At 46.0% G+C, this 18,343-nt stretch overlaps 1 protein-coding gene across 1 annotated transcript; it reads left to right on the top strand.

Moving 5' to 3' along the window:
• The first annotated feature begins 1,974 nt into the window (after positions 1–1,974).
• Positions 1,975–6,616, top strand: RASL11A (RAS like family 11 member A). Its single transcript, XM_083500410.1, has 4 exons — positions 1,975–2,236; positions 3,401–3,457; positions 4,212–4,291; positions 5,638–6,616. Exons 1-4 carry the CDS (start codon positions 2,116–2,118, stop codon positions 6,088–6,090), a joined length of 711 nt encoding a protein of 236 aa, XP_083356536.1. The 5' UTR covers positions 1,975–2,115; the 3' UTR covers positions 6,091–6,616.
• The last annotated feature ends 11,727 nt before the right edge of the window (positions 6,617–18,343 follow it).

The following is an 18,343-nucleotide window of genomic DNA, read 5'->3' as shown; positions in this document are numbered from 1 at the left end:
GTGAGTTACAGCACACTACAGGAAAGACATATTTTGTTGCAGCTGGAGCAAAGGAAGCTGTCCAGTTATTCCGATGCAGGTGAACCTTGGCGTTTCTTCTCTTCACCTTTTGCAAAGGTGTTCACGTATGGCTCGAGATGAATTAGGAGCAGCTTAAGGACTCCGATTGGTGTGAAACCAGTTTGAGAAACAACGCATCAAAACAATAGGCTTTTGTAACAAAGCACAGGGCACATATGTATAACAGGGATTTAAAAACAAAGAACTGGAAACACAGTGAGTGCGCAATGAACAGGGAACACAGCCTGCGATGTAAATCCAACTGTATTTAATTACGTGCACTTTTCTAAAATAATTTTTATATTGGCAAAGAAGCACAAAAGATAGGTTTCTAAAAATGGCATGACTGGAAGGATAATAATGAAGATGTATTGAGGTGTACAGGTACATCATCCTAAGCATACCTGATACATGATAGCCATACAATGGGAGGGGGGAACAACATCTGATAAAAGATGGAGGGGTCATGCTAAGGAAATGCTCTTAAGAAGCATGGGGTGAGCATAGCTCAGTCGGTACAGCATGAAACTCATAATCTCAGGGTTGCGGGACTGGGCCCCATGGTGAGCAAAACGGGGGTTGGACTAGATAACCCATCGTGGTTCCTTCAAACTCTGCACTTCTAAGATTCTGTGATTCTAAATATGTATAACCACTGAACAAGCAAATCAAGGTGAATCCAGGATGAATCCCCATTGTCTTAGATCCCCCTGCCCAACAAGCAAATCAGACCAAATGTTCAGTAAAGACCAGACATGGTGTAACCTCCAGGTGAGTTCCACGGGAACAAATCAGGACACATGCCCAATAAAAGTGTCGTCTGGAGGAGCTTGAAGACTTCTTTGATGATGTCGTGATGCCCCATAAAATGTAAGTGAACAAAGCATAGCAATTCCACACAAAACAGGTCATAGGTGGAGGCAGCCCCAGGTGAGCTGAATCCATTGGATGTAGTGAGACTTAGTAAACTTGCAAAGCCACATGAGAGCTAGTGCACACGACTGCACTACACTTGTATTTCTTAACCAATTTTCAAAACCAATTCAAGCTCTTGTATTCATCGATTTAAAAATAAAGTGTAGAAATGAGTGGGATAAAAAGAAGCACCATATTTTATCATAGTGACCAGCATCTTGCTTTACAGAGGGAAGTCCTATATTTGAGGGGCTGTCCAGTCTGGTTAAAAGATGAAGGACCCTCAGATTAGACAACAGAGGCCACCAATAGTCAGCACCGACCTGGACTAAAACTGAGCAGGTGTACAGCACACCTGAGCGAAGTGAAACTGCAGTGTGAAATGTATTGTATTTCTTGTTAAACTGCAGCCATGATTTCTAAATTCTATGTACATCAGCTAACGCAAATGTTGCACAAACCTGCATCACCTTCTATCCTCCTTTTTTGGAGATGCGTTTCCTTTACCTTTTTTGTTGGCTTTGCCTTACTGGGTCACCCTCTGCCTTTTGGCAGTCTGTGCGTGCCATAGGAGCAGACGCCTAGAGACCAAGATCCCCTTCAATAAAATACTGGAAACCCCATCTCTCCACATTTTATTCACTCCCGGCGCGTGCGGAGCGGGGGGGGGGGCTCCCATTCATTCACGCCCATCCAAGCCGCAAGCCAGGATCCAGCCGCGGCTCTCCAATAAAGCGCGCCCCGACACAAAGCTCCCTCGTTTCGCTGCCGCCGAAAACCTTGGAGCGCCATTGGAACCTGCCTTGGATCCGCGGGCATCTCCCCCGGTCTGCGCTGGGCGGCGCTCGGCGCGGTGCGCACACATCTCCCGGCCCTCATACGCACGCAGCGCCGGCCCTTCCCCGGCCCATAGATGGAAGGAAGGGGCGGAGACAGCTCCCGCCCGCCCGCCGCCCGGCGCGCTTTAAAGGCTCGGCGGCTGCGATCCGGAGCAGAGGCTGGAGCCGGGAGCCTGGCTTGCTGTCCTTCCTCGCCTCGCTTCCAGCTGCGCTCTGGAAAGGTCGCCTCACCGCCGCTAGCTGCGCCCCTCCGGATTCGTCTTCGCCTCGCCGGGCGCAGGAGGAAGGAGAGCCTATCCCCATGCGGCTGTCCATCATGACTCACAACTACCTTTTAGCTCCGATCCAGGAGTGTCCCTCCGACTACCTGGTCAAGGACGTGAAGCTGGCTGTGCTGGGAACGGGGAGCGTGGGGAAAAGCGGTAAGCGCCAAGGTCACCGCCGTATCCGCGGAGGGGCCGCTGCAAAGCGGGATGGAACCGAAGCGGGCGGGCGCGTGTTTTGAATGCGAAAGGTCCCGTTTGCCCAACCCTTGTAATCACAGAATTGTAGAGGGGGAAGGGACCCCAAGAGTCATGGAGTCGACCCCCCTGCAATGCAGGAATCTCAATTCCTGGTCAGTGTGGCCACTCTGGAGCTAGATGCATCCTTGGTTTGATGTGCCTATAAGGCAGCTGCCAGATGCTGGTGGACTAACTCAGTCTCTCTCTCTCTCTCCCCACCCCGCAACCCGATGCCCTCCAGATTTTGTGAGCTACAGCCCCCTTCATCCCTGACCATTAGCCGTGCTGATGGAAGTTGCAGTTCGCAACATCTGCACTGGCTGCCCTTGTGCAGGCTACTGCAGGGGCGTGGGGGCAGGGCAAGCCACCCACGGAGGTGCCGTGGCAATCCACCCAGGGGGGTGGCGTGGCGAGCTGCCCATGGAGTTTGCCTGGCGGGCACAAGCCCCACACTGCTGTTTTGGGCAGCGCAGGGCACATCACTCCCAGGAGAGACGCATAGCTTGGGTATGCTGCTGGCCAGGCCCTGTGGTAAGTGCCCCCCCCCCCGTGGTGTGCCATTTTGTCACCCCCTCAGGGATGACACCTGGGGAGAACAGCACCCCCCCCCCCGGTAAGCAGGAAGGATAATTTTCCTGGCTTGTTGCAAGGCAGCCACCTCCGTTCCCAAAGTCATCCACGTTTCAGCCCTTTTGTCTCCCAGAATGAATGAACGAGGGAATGAATGGCTTCTGGGGGAATGCTCTCCTAAAGCCACAGAGGCATGTACGTGCAGATCTTCTCCTGACACAAAGAAGCTGCGAACATATTCAGGGAAGAGAGCTGCTTTCGAAGCAGACTCTACACGCCTGTTGCGTTATAGGCGGGAGATGTCTACACTGGCAAGCAGGCATCGTAGCTAAGGAGACCACACTCATTTTGCTAAAAGCTTTGTGTGTCTGTGTTTGCTTGTAGCAGGACATCATCGCAGCCCCCACCTTTTTTTGCAAATGCTATTTTTATCAAAGGGATGTGTGTCGTTTGATGCGTCTTCCTTTGCCACCTGTCACCGCTAGTAACGCAACAACTCTCATTTCTTTCCAGCTATGATTGTACGGTACCTAACCAGGAGGTTCATTGGAGACTATGAACCCAACACAGGTGAGCTTCTTTCTTTCATAGAATCTCTCTGTGAATCTGGGTCTGGTGCTTGTGGGGATCATGCACATATAGCCTTGTTTTCCCAGGGAAGTCTGGGAAATGGATCTGTTTACGCTTCCCATAACACCATCCAGCCCTTCTCCTGTGCTTGCCTAACAGGGACGAGAGGACAGGGAAGAAGCAGTGTTGTGGGGTGTGTGTTTTTTTAATATAACCTTATAATTTTGCAGACCCTAGGTCTAGTGCGGTTAGACTGAGTCCAAGACTAGAACTGGAGAGATCCAGTTTCTGATTTCAACTCTGCCATGAAGCTTCCTGGATGACCTTAGGCAAATCACTATTTGTCAGCCTAGCCTCCCTCACAGGGTTCTTGTGAGGATAAAATGGGGAAGAGGAATGAAGCACCTTGAGCTCATTGGAGGGCGAGAGCTATAATAAATAAACACTAACAAATGAACAGAGTCACACCCTTCCTCCAAAGAGCCCAGGAAAAAGTGTGTGTTAGTTTTTATCTTCGCAGCAACATAAAAAGGTAAATTAGGCTGAGAAAATGTGAATGCCTCTTGGTCACTCAGTGAGGTGCCTGGCTAAGCCTCCCCAATTCTCTGACCACACCGGTTCCTTTTATTTACATTGCACCCCCATGGAGAAAGAATGTGTTTAGCATCAGTTCCCCTGCTTCTTTATAATATACCTCCTACCTCCAAATAAAGTGCAACAGTTTTTAAATGAGCTTCCCTTTTTCTTTCTCCAGGCAATCTCTATTCAAGGCTCGTTCACGTTGAAGGTGACCAGATTTTCTTGCAAATCCAAGACACCCCAGGATGTATTGAGGTACGGAAACAATCCTAAATATGTCCATTCTGTCGGCCTTTTGAGGTTTGATTCATTCCATCAGTAGATATGAATGTTGCTGAGAAATTTCCCACTCATAGGATTAGGCTGCGATCTTTCACGTTCATTGATGCAATCTGCACATTAATGCAAATGATGTTCTGTGACTGAAGTCCAATGGTTAAAGGGTTGGAGGAAATAAATGGAAAAGATTTGCTGCATAGAATGTGGAATTGCTCGGCAATTGTCTGTGTCCACAGTCAGCAAGTAACTTGTAGGCATTTCAGAAGACCCACTGTATTTTCAAGAGGGCTTAATTCAAGCCAGCATTTTTCAACAGTTGTAGAGAATCTCCTTTGCACACAGAAGATCCCAGGTTCAATTCCTGGCATCTCCCGGTACTGCTGCCAGTCAGTGTAGACAGTACTAAGCTAGATTCACCAATAGTCTGACTGCATAAGGCAGCTTCCTATTACAGTGGTACCTCGGGTTAAGTACTTAATTCGTTCTGGAGGTCTGTACTTACCCTGAAACTATTCTTAACCTGAAGCACCACTTTAGCTAATGGGGCCTCCTGCTGCTGCCACGCCCCCGGAGCATGATTTCTGTTCTCATCCAGAAGCAAAGCTCTTAACCTGAAGCACTATTTCTGGGTTAGCGGAGTCTGTAACCTGAAGCGTATGTAACCCAAGGTACCACTGTATTGCAGTCTTAGAAATAATGCTCTCGTAGGCTGTTTAGAAAGTGGTGTGACTTTTGCTACGTTTCATGCAGAAACTAAAAGTTCTTCGAAGCTCTTTGTTTCATTACACAGTAGAGTCGTACATCTTGCTGGTTGGGGGTCAAAAGCCACCACAGATGAAGACCTACACATTGCCTTTGGCAATCCCTTCTAGAGTCAGATGCAAAAGCATCAATGGTCAGGCTGGTATCTGATGAGTCTCTAAAGCTGTTGCACACAGCCATTCCACATGTGAGAAGCACACATGGCACAGTTAACATGTGCCACTGTCATGCAACCTTTGTGAGCTTGTGAACTCGCTATTGGCTAAGACAGCCTCCCCCACACTTTGGGGAGTGCCCTCCAGACACTTTGGACTACAGTTCCCATCCGCCTTGACCATTGACCACGCTGGCTGAGGATGATGGTATTTGTAGTCCAAAACATCTGGTGGACATCAAGTTGGGAACAGCTGTGCCAGCAACAGATTTCTCTTTCCAAAGCAACCAGCCAGTCTTGAAGCAAACCTCTTCTTATTTGGAAAGGCATTTGATATAGGTGCTGTTGAAAAGGTTTCCCACTTGTATCTCATTTATTTAAGTCTATGTGCTCTTTTTCTTTCCAGGTGCAAGAAGATGTTGCACAGATGTTGGATTCGCTCTCCAGGTGCCTGAAGTGGGCAGACGGTGTTGTCTTAGTCTATTCCATTACAGACTACCGTAGTTACCAGTCCATCCGTCCCCTTTATCAACACATCCGGAAGATCCGTCCAGACTCTAAAGTCCCTGTTGTCATCGTAGGCAACAAAGGCGACTTGGCACACTCCAGACAGGTGGCGGCCAGCGATGGCCTGCAGCTGGCCAATGAACTGGGCAGTGTGTTTCTAGAAATCTCCACCAGTGATAGCTGCCAAGGTGTATGTGATGTATTTCAGTATCTTTGTAAAGAAGTGAGTAAGTTGCACAGCTGTGGCAGCGGAGACAAAAGGCGGTCGTCCCTCATTTCTCGACCCAAATCACCTAACATGCAAGATCTCAAGCGACGTTTCAAACAGGCTTTATCGTACAAAGTCAAGTGAGCACCAACCTTGACGTCAGCCCCTGCTGAACAGACTGTTTTATAAAGCATACATTTATAAGAATAATTTATTTTTGTACTGATGCTGTTTGTTCGTGCATTTGCAAGTATGCAGCTTCCTTGCATTACTTTTGTATTGACTCTCCAACCCCACAACTGAGTGCTGGATTACAACAGAATGAAACTGTGAAAGAGACAGTGCCAATATGCATATCCCTCTATTTGATAGTGACCTGATCTTTAAACTTAGGGCAAGCAAAGTTGAAAGTATTTGGATTTCACGTTTGTCGAACTTTGTTAGTCTGAACTTGGCTTAAATGAGAGTATTTCCATTTTACCAGATGGTGGCTCATCTCTCTTTGAGCCTATTCAAATACAGATTTAAATCCCCCCCCCTTAAAAAAAAAGAACTTACAGACTGGTGTTTCATTCTGTATGTAAACACGGGGAAAGAATTACAACTGATTTTGTAAAATGCTGCGAGGATCTGAGTTATACAATTGCAAAATAAAACTATTTAAATAAAATAATTAAATATTACTTTTTTATGTGTGGACCCCTTCATTTTCCAGGAACCCTTGTTATATTAGCATATTGAAATTAGGCCAGGTATATGCCAAGCTCCATAGAACTATGTAACTAATTCCACTAGCCAAATGAAGGTACTTTAAATTCTTGAATAGCAGTCTCTAGTACCGTCTATGTATTAGAATCTAGGGGAGTGGGTGGTGCTGTGGTCTAAACCACTGAGCCTCTTGGGCTTGCTGATCAGAAGGTCAGCGGTTCGAATCCATGTGGTAGGGTGAGCTCCCGTTGCTCTGTCCCAGCTCCTGTCAACCTCACAGTTTGAAAACATACCAGTGCAAGTAGATAAATAGGTACCACTGCAGCAGGAAGGTAAACGGTGTTTCCATGTGCTCTGGTTTCTGTCATGGTGTCCGTTGCACCAGAAGCGGTTTAGTCATGCTGACCACATGACCCGGAAAGCTGTCTGTGGACAAACACCGGCTCCCTCAGCTTGAAAGCGAGATGAGCGCCACAACCCCATAGTCACCTTTGACTGGACTTAACTGTCCAGGGGTGCTTTACCTTTACCTTACCTAATACTGTGTGGTAAACTGCTTTTGAAAAGTCCTTTCAACACTGGTTCGCAAGATGACTGAAAGCGCCTGCTGTTCAAAGGGGAACACATGGCAGAAATCCAGCTGGGCATGCCCAAAGCAACTCTCTAGATGCCAGGCTTAAGCTACTATCCCTAGGCATACCTGCTTGAGACTAAGCCCAGGGGGACTTCATAGTAAGCATGCACAATGAATCACTGACCTATGATGCACATTGTAAGCAGGTACTCATCTCTTTGGCCTTCAGAGTTTGCCGCTCAGTCTTGACTGCATTTTGTATACCTGATTCATACTATTGCTAATACTGGAGTATTCTCACAGTAATTGAGATTTACCCGATTTCTATTTGTGGATTGTGCAAAGTCACTGCAATTCATCAACAACATCTTCCACAGAATTATCCATCCTTTATAACATAGGCCCTAACTATATTGAGATTGCAGACTCTAGAAGCATTTGGGATTGTAAATCCCATTAAACTCATAGGAATTCTGAGGAGTCATCCAAAGGATTTGCATCATAAGTCATCTTAATATTCCTACTTTGATTTCACAGCAGTACATGTGGCTTCATGGAAGATGCTGCATCAAGTCCCTTGCTGGGAGCTTTTGAACAGAGCTTTAGAACAAAGCTCGGAAATAAATGTAATACGTAAACAACGAATATCATACTACAATAGCCTCATTAGGTGTAAGCAGTGTAATCTCTCTCAGCCTAGCTTTTTGTTCTGATTCCAACAGGATTAACTCTCTTAAATGCAAGCCCAATGGTCCAATAGAGTAGCCTTTTATTTTGAAACAAGAGTTCCGTGCCCTAGCTTATCTCCAGCCCATTATATTTTCAACATAAAAGAATAATGATGGTTGGCTTGCCATTATCAGACTTTCCCCTGCCTTTTAATAGCTGTGTGGAAGTCAAATCAAGAGAGAAGCCAGAGGCAGATTTAGGGCAGTGTGGCTGGTTCCACAGCAGTACAGGGTTGCAGATGCTTTGGGACTACAACTCCCATTATCCCTGACCTTTATTGACCACCCTGGCCAGGTCTTATGTGTGGGAAGGGTTTTAATGGATAGGAGAGGGCATATTGATGGCAATTTACCCCTCCTGGCACTGCATGTGTGGGTTAAACAGAGTTTCTAAATCCCATCCATGGCTGCAAAATTCAAAGCATAGGAATTAGGCCGTAAAACTTTGTTTTGAGCAAGTCCAGCGATGAAGTAAGCCGGCTTTCCCTTTCTTACCCCGCTTAACAAAGAACCAGGCAACAACTTGTAAAGTAAGTTCAAAAATAAGATTTACTTACTTTATAATCATGCATTGGCTCACAGCAATGGTAACAGTAAAGACTATGCAGGCAAAATGCTTATATTTACAGCAAAACCGTGCCTGAAGAGAGAGAGAGGAACAAGAAGTACTATATGCTCCTTAATCTCCATGAGAGGAGGGGAAATGACATCACACAGAGCCCTCTCTACCAATTGTATTTCTATGGTCTGAGTACTGGCCTGTCTTCAGTACAACTCTATGGACTTAGCCCCTCCTCATGCTAACTAGCAAGAATATGCATTTGTTATGTTTGCCTGCTAATCTCCCACATTATGGGAGCTGGAGTCCCTATCCCTGCTAGTGCAAAGGGCCATAGCTCAGTAGTAGAGCAGCTGCTGCCCATGCAGAAAGTTCCAGGTTCAATCCTTGCCTTTTCTGGGTAGGGCTGGGAGACAGACCCCTGTCTAAAAGCTTCTGCCAATGACTGAATTAGATGGACCAATAGTCCTACCTGTTAGGATCATCCTACTTGTGTGTAGGACCCTGGTAGAGACACATGCCCAACTGGCATGTTCTCTCCCTCCTGGTCTGTCGGTCGGGAGCTTCCAAGGCTTTCTCCAGCCCGAACATCACAGCGACTGATACCAAGAGGCATCAGCACACTTAGGAACCTGCAGAGTATTTGCAGTTTGCGTAACAGAACTCAGTAGCACAGCATTTTGGCTAATCTACTTTTATTTACATATAATACACTCGAAGTATTCTGACTTAGCTCCTTCCTCTTTCTCATCAGACAGCAAAGAGAGAAAGAACAAAGGACAATACAGTGGTGCCTCACAAGACGAAATTAATTCGTTCCGCAAGTTTTTTCTTCTTGCGAGTTTTTCGTCTTGCGAAGCACGGTTTCCCATAGGAATGCATTGAAAATCAATCAATGTGTTCCTATGGAAACCGCCTTCAGACCAGGTCCGGGGACAGTCTGTCCCCCAACCTCTTCTGAAGGCTGGGGGGGGGACAAGGGCTTTTCTTCCCACCGCCAGCCTTCAGAAGGATGTTCTGAAGGCTGGCGGTGGGAAGAAAGGCCCTTCTCCCCACCTCCCGCCCCGCAAGCTCCGGGGACAGGAGTGCTTTGCTGCCGCCAGCATTTTAAGATCGCCCGGGACAGCGGAGAAGTCTCCTCTGTCCCGGGAAGGCAGGTGGGGGGGAGCAAAGACTTTTGCCCCCCGCCGGCCTTCAGAAGAGGTCCAGGACCTCTTCTGAAGGCCGGCGGTGGGCGAAAGTATTTGCTCCCGACCACCAGCATTTTAAAAGAGGTCCCCGGAGATTTCCCTATGGGCTTTCTTCTTGCAAAGCAAGCCCATAGGGAAATTCGTCTTGCGGAACAACTCAAAAACGGAAAACTCTTTCGTCTTGCGAGTTTTTCGTTTTGCGAGGCGTTCGTCTTGCGAGGCACCACTGTAGTCCCACATCACGGAACACAGTAACACCAAAACATCCTGTCTCTGTCACTTCCCACCATGTGGAATGAAAACATACACTGTCGTGTGATAGACAACAATCTCATGACTGCAAACACGGAGCAAGAATCCTAACACTAATTCAGTATAAGGCAGCTTCCTATGTCCCCATGAAAGCTTTGAAGGGAGAGGAAAACAGCCAGCAGGGAGAATATTGCACTCCTCCATTCAACACTGCATCCGCCTAAGCTTATTTTCCCTAAAGGGAAAAACAAACAAACCCCTGTCTGAGCAGTTACACAGATTTGCATGTAAAGTGTCTTCTGTCCTTTCTAACCTTTTCTACTTTAAAATCCATAAAGTATTTAGAAGCAATCTGAGAAGTATAAACATAGGGGTGGGATGCAATTGCAGCCGTAATCATGGGTTATGCTGCATGAAGAGAAAGGAAGGGTTTCTCCTCCTCCCACGAGTCGCTGAAATTGCATTTATTATGGTAGCGTGAAAGACAGACGTGTTATTCTCCCTTTGGAAGGGAAGTTAATGGGATGTCTGCCTTACACTCAAGCAACCCCATTGCCCTGGTTTAACACACTCAACTGCACTTTCCGTATGGTTCATTCCAATTTAGAAATGAACTCTGTATTCAGGAGAGATGGGTGTGTGATTGCTTTGGGAAGCATAAGCAAAGTGGCAGATGGGAAAGCTGGAAATGGTTAAAGAGAGAGGATATTCTTTCTGCAGCATGTGTGGGTATTGCTTTCATCCTGGTCTTGCCTCTGGTCAGATGCAGTTTGTGAGTAGTCATGATGGTATAGGAACCTCCAATCTACAGTCATACCTCATGTTACGTCTGCTTCATGTTATGTTCTTTCAGGTTACGTCCCACAGTGACCCGGAAGTACTGGAAGGGGTTACTTCCGGGTTTCGCCACTTGCTGTTGGCTTTTTGCAGTATGGTAGCACTGCAGAGAGCTTGCTGGGGAGACCATGCATTAAAAAGGGACTCAAAAATAACTTAAACAAGGTTTTAATAACAAAAACAGAAACTCCATTTACACTAAATACATCAACAACCATGACCCAACCACCAACCCATCCCCCAGGAAAATGGGAGAGCTAGGTGCTGCTCCTTATATACTATATCCAATTGCTGACACAGCTTAATCAATATAACTCAGCAGCACCTGCTATGTTTCACTGCTGCAAGACTGGGTCTCGTTATCTTGCTCTGGCCCTTGCTCTGGCCCCTTAAAGACATACACATCGGGTGGAACAATGATGAACCTTTACATTTAGAGAAACCATTCAACACTCACACCTGCGCAGAAGCGCAAAATGATGTCACGCGCATGCACGGAAGCAGTGAGTCGAAACCTGTGCGTGCGCAGACGCGCCGCTGTGGGTTGCGCTCTTTTCATGTTGCGAACAAGCCTCCGGAACGGATCCCGTTCGCAACCAGAGGTACCACTGTATCTGCTCACTAGAGACAAAATGTGTGGGAAATGTTCACTCTGCAAGAAAGACCCATTCCTTCAAACCACCTTCAGTTTTCTGAAATTATGGCCACATCCACACCATGGACTTAAAAGCAATCTTATACCGCTTTGCCAATGACTTCCCCTGAAAGAATACTAGGAACTGTAGTTTGTTAAGGGTGCTGAGACTTGCTAAAAGACTGCACGGAGCTACGTTTCCCAGTGCCTGTAACAAATTACAGTCCTCAGCAGGGGTGCCAACTTGAATAAAATATTGGGGAGGGGGCAGATAAGCCCCACCCTGCATAATCGATCACATGACACAGTGCATGCAAAGCATTTGTTTTCTCATGAAAATTGAGATCATGCCTGCCTCTGGTTACAATTGAGGAACACCCCCCCCCCAAGAAATCCAGGAGGAGGTTGAAACTTCAGTCTGGCATGCCAACCACATTAGGATGCTGGCCAATCAGTGCTGGTTGTAGAATCGTAGAATTGTACAGCTGGAAGGAACCCTGAGGATCATCTAGTCCAACCCCCTGCAAGGCAGGAATATCCCCATACAGGGATCGAACCTGCAACCTAGTCATTATCAGCACGATTCTCCAACCAACTAAGCTATCCAGCTGAATGGTCATGTCAGCATCATCAGGCACCCATCCAGGCCTACATTTTAGCAGGGGCCTACTGCTGACCACCCTCCAGAAACCCTTGGCTTTCTTTGTCTTTGCCACTATTGCTGCCCACTGTCCCCAAGCATGCAAGCAGTGACAGGAGCAAGGAGGAACATCCGCTGGCCTTTCCATCCTTCCTGGGCCATGGTGCTGACTGGGCCCAGGAGGAAAAGGCATGTGAATGGGCTATGGTGAAAAGCAACAAGGAGGTGGATTCTCTCAAGGAAGGAGTTCTGAAGAGAACACCTTGCCAAAGAACCTACCTTCCATCATCATCATCAATCAACCCCATCTGGAATTAACACTGCATGAACACAATTTGGACTGCATAATTGAAGCACACACCATGCACAGAGTGGCTACATATGAATGATTTTTTTTCTTCAAAGGCTGCAATCCTTTTTTTATAAGAAATTTATTAAAATTTTCAAAATATTACAAAATAAAGGTAGAAAAAATAAAAATTCAAAATAAAAATAATTAAAAACAACTCAGTCTTTCCATTACTTATTTTTCATTAGCTTGTTTCCCGGACCTCCTCACGCCTCCCTTTTTTGTATTCCAATTCAGTTTGTTGGTTCAGCAAATCCTTCCCCTCTTTATTTATCCTAATCTTTAATCTTAAAATATTGTAACATTAAATCTTTACCTATTAGTAATCCATTTTTCATATTCCCTTATAGTATTGCAGCTAAAAACCACTTAGTTTCTATCCAATATCATTCTAACATTCATTAATTTTACAATATTTCTGTAAATAGTCTTTAAATTTCTTCCAATCTTCTTCCACCAACTCTTCTCCCTGGTCTCGGATTCTGCCAGTCATTTCCGCCAGTTCCATATAGTCAATCACCTTCATCTGCCATTCTTCCAGATAAAGGCTGCAATCCTTAGTATATTATATTGAAGCCAACTGGAACTTGCTTCCAAGGCAATGTGCGGAGGACTCAGCTATAAATCCTGCAGAGAGTCTGAGTGGCGGTTGTCATAGTGACAGATTCTACTAACCCAATGTGGTAGCCAGTGTTCCATTGTTAAAAAAATAAATTGTTAACTTTCTTTTCAGAAAACCCTAGCCATGTATGAGTATCATACCATTGCATCTGTTTAGCCCTCTGCAATAAAATAAAATAAAATTCTAATAACCAAGTTTCTACCTGGTTCTATTCTCAAAAAAGTTGTATGGGGGGCTAATTCCACCCACCCTCTACACTGAGGTGAGGAAACATTTCTGGCTGGTGGGTCGGATTTTTATCTCTCTATCCCTGCGGAGCCAATTTTAACAAACGGGCTGCCCCCCACACTTCTCAGAGGCCTGATGCTATAGTGATGTCAGATGCAGCTGTTCTTTGAAGCCCTAATTCTCTGGACTTGGAAGCATGTTGCAGGCCTATTTGAAAACCCATTTACAAAACACCTCCGTGCTGCTCTTCAAACCTCCAGGTTAACATCTCCAAGCTGACTTACACCTGTGTGAGATTCATGTGCGTTGCTGTTTTGCTTATGCAAGGGTTATGCCAGATACCTTTAAATGGTGCGTCTGAATCTATTTCCATATTCGTTGCCCTTGGAGAACAATACTCCTGGAGATGACTGTACAGACAATGTGATTCAGCCTCGCGAAAGTATGTAATACTCTTCTGGAGGTAGCAGCTCAGGATGACACAGCGGTAACCATGGTATGCGAATAAAGAAAAGTTTAGCCTAAATAAATAAATAAAATACTACTGCGCTATAGCCTCCTCATAAGTGAGTAATATCTGTAGTGATCTAAAAAGAGAGAGAGAGAACGGCAGTAGCATTAAGAAAACTGCATTATTTATTGATGATGAGAAATCTCTTCTGTCTGTTATTTTACTTACCTTTCATATTTGTACCCCATCTTCTTTCAAAGGGATTCAGGGTTTGTAAAAGGAGAGAGATGATATAATGCTCATGGTATCCATGATGCAGCGCAACCATGAATCTGGGGAAATCTGTGTGGGCTTCAGGGAATTCTTCAGATAGCTGGCCTAGAATTTTTGGTGGATTCAGAAAACCCAACCTCTGTGTTTTGCCAACCCCCTAACATTTATCACTAAGGCACTCATAAAACGTCTTTCTGCGATGTTGAGCCCCTGATTATTGGCCATATGATATAAGGTCTGAATTTCAAGTCTAGAAGTTGACCCTGGAGGGCGATGGCTTGTACGAAGGCTGCAGTTCTCATCAGATGTGTTGAAGGAACTTCCATTAGCATTAGTAAGTGGAAACCGCACCATTCCCCTTTCGCATTCTAGCTGAACTTGCTGTCTAGTGGGAGTTTGTTCCAACAAGCTGGAACTGTTCTTTTCAAACCACTTGTCAAACCACTCTCCATTAACAGAAACCAGTCCCCTTTCCAATGAAGCCCACAAATTGTTTCTGTCTTTATGACCTTGTTTGTGCGGCAACTGAATGTGCCAACAGCACCTCCAGAAAAATGAGGGTTGGTTGTTGTTTTTTTGTTCAAGGCAGATGAAAGTCCTTTATGACTCCTACAGGCTTATAAAAATCAGACATCATTTCATCCGAAACCTTAGAGTGAAAACAATGATTGCTTATTTGGGGGCAACCGGGGGGGGGGGTGTCCCCAGTGGACAAACCAGAAGACGCAATTCAAGATCCCATAGAACAGGAATGGAGATTTTTGATTTGTAGGAAAAGGCAATGGAGGCCTTCAGCTGATGGTGGCTGGAGACAGAGCCCAAAGCGAGCAGAGCTGAGTTTGCAGCTCTTCAGGATTGCATACCGTATTTTTTGCACCATAACACTCACTTTTTTCCTCCTAAAAAGTAAGGGGAAATGTCTGTGCGTGTTATGGAGGGAATGCCTAAAAACTCCTCTAAAAACTATGTGCATGTTATGGTTGGGTGCGTGTTATAGAGCGAAAAATGCGATAATTAGTCCTTTTAGAGGTGCTTTCAGACTGTCACTTTTCTTGGGTGGAATTCAGTCCTCTACAGACTTCTTTTTTATTGTGCTTTCAGGATGTCAGGCAAAGTGAAAAGCCTGAAGCAAACCGAATTGGGAGTACCACACAACCTGACTTGCAGCCCCTAAGCGACCCTGCTGCATTCAGGTATGGTGGAAGATGCCATCCCATTGCCAGGCTAGCATTTAGCTGCTAGTCTCAGGGCCCCTCCAGTCATCCCTTCCATCGTGCGATCATGATGATTTGTGAAATATACTCAGAGTCACAAAGTGATTTCATGCTCTTTATTCAGCTCATAGTGGTGAGGAGGAATGAATGAAAGTCCCCTCAAAGTATCTGCTTTATATACATTATTTACACAATGGGCTGCACATGATTGGTTAATTCTGGAATTCTACTGTAAGCCAATCAGGTTGTGGATTCACTTATATCTGGAGCATGATTGGGTGGTTCCTGCCAACCAATCATACTGCTGCATTGTTCTTGGACCAATCAGACTGCTGCATTCTGAATCCTATTGTTCTAGGACCAATCAGACTGCTGCAATTTGGATCCTATTGTTCTAGGACCAATCAGACTGCTGCAGTTTGGATCCTATTCAACTTAGTACATAACAATTTGTGTTCATGATGCTGCTGGAGAGCATCACACGTGATCCTGCGTTTGTGCCTGCAAATGTTTTGGGACAGCCATACTGCTTCATTTGCAATCCATGCAGATCCTTTAACTTCCCACTGAAATCCCCCTACTTCTCATGCCAGAAACATACTGGTTAATTTTGTCCCACTTTTGATGTGCTATAGGCTCTCTGGACAGCAGTGATGTGGTAGCACTGGGGGAGCATCACAGAATGAGCAACAGAGCAGAATAAATCCACCCTAATGCCCCATTATTGTGTCCATAGCACATTGTAGAGTTGCTCTTGGCATCTGTCTGTCTCGAGAGACAATGGAGTGCGTCTCGGGGGGGGGGTGAAGTCAAACTGGTGCATTTGCAGCACCCAAGTGACCTCCCCCGGGCTCAAGCCTGGGCAGTATGTATGGAGGTCCTGGATTGGCGACAAGACACCTCCTCCCCTGCCTCGCTGATGCGGTCGAAAGGGAAACAGAGCAATACATTTGGCACCAGCTTGGCTGCAGGAGTTGCCGGAAGGAGGCATACAAGGCAAAACAAGTCTTAGGGATTCCACGCAGGATTTGTGTAAGTCTTCCTCCTTAGCTTTTTCTCCTCCCGAAGGTGTCCTGCAAGGCAGCGGAGATTTAGGATCAGAGTTTTCCTTCTGCTAGATGGGCTCACTTCCCAGGTTGGCAAGCCCCATCTGCCGCTCACTTTCCTCTGCAGCACATGCAGAAACCGCCTTCTTGACCATTGGACTCACTATTGGTCTCATCTGCTCCATCTGCCAGAGCCTGTCTTCACATGCAGGGAAGTCCCTAACTTAAGGTTACCAGATTTTTTTCAAAGAATCTGGGGACACTTTTTTTTTTGAAAAGAGAGAAAAAAAGTTTTCGGTTTTTTTTAAAGAAGTAATATCTTCCCCTCTGTGGTCTCCTCTGTCATGTGGCCTGCCTCTGGGCCCCAGTCTGCTCTCTTGGAGCACTAGTTGCCGTGGAGTAGGCTCGGATTGGGCCTGGGCTTGTCCCCGTGTCCTTGCCCTCCAAGTGCTCTCCTACCACTCCTCAGCAGCAGCAGCGGCGTGGCAAAGTCGGGGCTCCCCTCCTTTTTCTCCTTCCTCTTTCTCTCTCTTCCTTCTCCTTCTCCTCTCCTCCTGTTGTGACGTGGGGTTTTGTGATTTCAGCTCTCTTGATATAACATGCTGGAGACAGTTCTCTAGTAACACTTCTTTATTAAAGCAACAAGACTAAAGACTGGGGAGAGGAAAGCTACATTTATAGGGACAGGGAACTAGCAAGAAAAGATACATTTTGGAGGGAACAATATCAGGCAATCACAGTCCTGCCTTTTGGAGGGAACCAATAAGACAGAGGATCCAAATACAGCAGCTTAAATGAACCAATAGTAGCTGTACCCTCTGGAACCAAAAGGCAGTTACTTTACCCTAATGCAAATACAGAAAATAATAATACAGATATAAAATCCTTTGACTCAATACACAACACCTCCTTTTCCCTGTGTTAGCTCAGGGGTTGTCCTGGCCCCAGAGCACCGCTGGGCAGTCGGCCAGGTGACCGGGTGCTCTTGCTCCCAGCTCGAATTGGGTCGTGGTGTGTGTGTGTCAGCGGTTCCCCCAGTTGACGTGCTGGGCGTCTCAGGTTCCCTTTTGGCAGTGGCGGCGGCAGTGGCACTCTCAGAAGCCAGGAGCCAGCCTGGTAGCGCAGTTGGCTCTGGCTGGCTTCAGGAGCTGCTCGTTGCTGTGGCGCCTGCCATTTTGCCTCGCCGGAAGTCCCCATATGATGTCTCTTGTGCCATTGAACCAATCACGCAACGTTCATTCCCTCCTAATAAATCTACAACACTTAAAATATAAATCTGGGGACATTAAGTGAAATCCAGGGACATTCTGGGGACGGATTTTGTCTGGGGACAGATTTGTAAATCTGGGGACTGTCCCCAGGAAACAGGGACATCTGGTAACCGTACCCTAACTCACTGAAGATTTGAGACCCATCAGCTACCCTCACCTGGTTTAGTAGGCCAGTCAAAGTTGCTTCCCAGGGTGCGGCTACTGTTTCATGTTGACAGCTTCTAGGAGCCACCAGTGAGAGCTGAATGCAGGGAGGGGCGTCAAATTTTTGCCTTAATACACCCCCCGCCAATGTACAACAAAGCAGTGTGTGGCCTGCAGGTTCTGTGTCAAAGTACTATTGTGGCCCACTTGGTGTGAAAAGTTGGACCGCCCTATTCTAAATAAATATTCCCACCCCCTCCCTCAGCTTCTAGTTACAAGCAAGACAAACAGTTGAAGGCATCCAGTTCTAGGCTGCAGCGTGAAATTGAAAAATATATGTGCACGCAGTCAAAAAAATTATTTGTGGTTTCAATCCTCACGAAACCTTTCATCTCATGCTAAAAATATATCTGAAATAAAATGCACCGTAAAGAACAAGGAACACTGAATGCAATTAGGTTTGAACAGAACTCTCTGTACATTCAAATAAAGTCTTCTTTATTTATTGCCTTTTGTCTTTCAAAGACCACTTACCTTGCTGTGAGCTCTAAGGAGTGTGCTTTATATACAGGCTTTGTGTCCAAAGGGTTTTAGAAATAATCTTACATCAAAATATATATTCTACTCTCTAAATAAAAGAATATATTCCATTTTCCGCTCTAGACTTTCAGGATAAC

The sequence above is a fragment of the Podarcis liolepis genome (assembly GCF_965112155.1).
Source record: "Podarcis liolepis genome assembly, chromosome: 4".
In the NCBI taxonomy this organism is placed as follows: domain Eukaryota; kingdom Metazoa; phylum Chordata; class Lepidosauria; order Squamata; family Lacertidae; genus Podarcis; species Podarcis liolepis.
This window is presented reverse-complemented; position numbering and strand designations above follow the sequence as displayed.

Bases quoted from the DNA above. Each gene is read 5' to 3' on its own strand.
- RASL11A (XM_083500410.1), top strand. From the start codon at position 2,116: ATGCGGCTGTCCATCATGACTCACAACTACCTTTTAGCTCCGATCCAG. The intron at 2,237-3,400 runs GTAAGCGCCAAG...ATTTCTTTCCAG, and splicing joins GGGGAGCGTGGGGAAAAGCG to CTATGATTGTACGGTACCTA. The intron at 4,292-5,637 runs GTACGGAAACAA...TTTTCTTTCCAG, and splicing joins ACACCCCAGGATGTATTGAG to GTGCAAGAAGATGTTGCACA.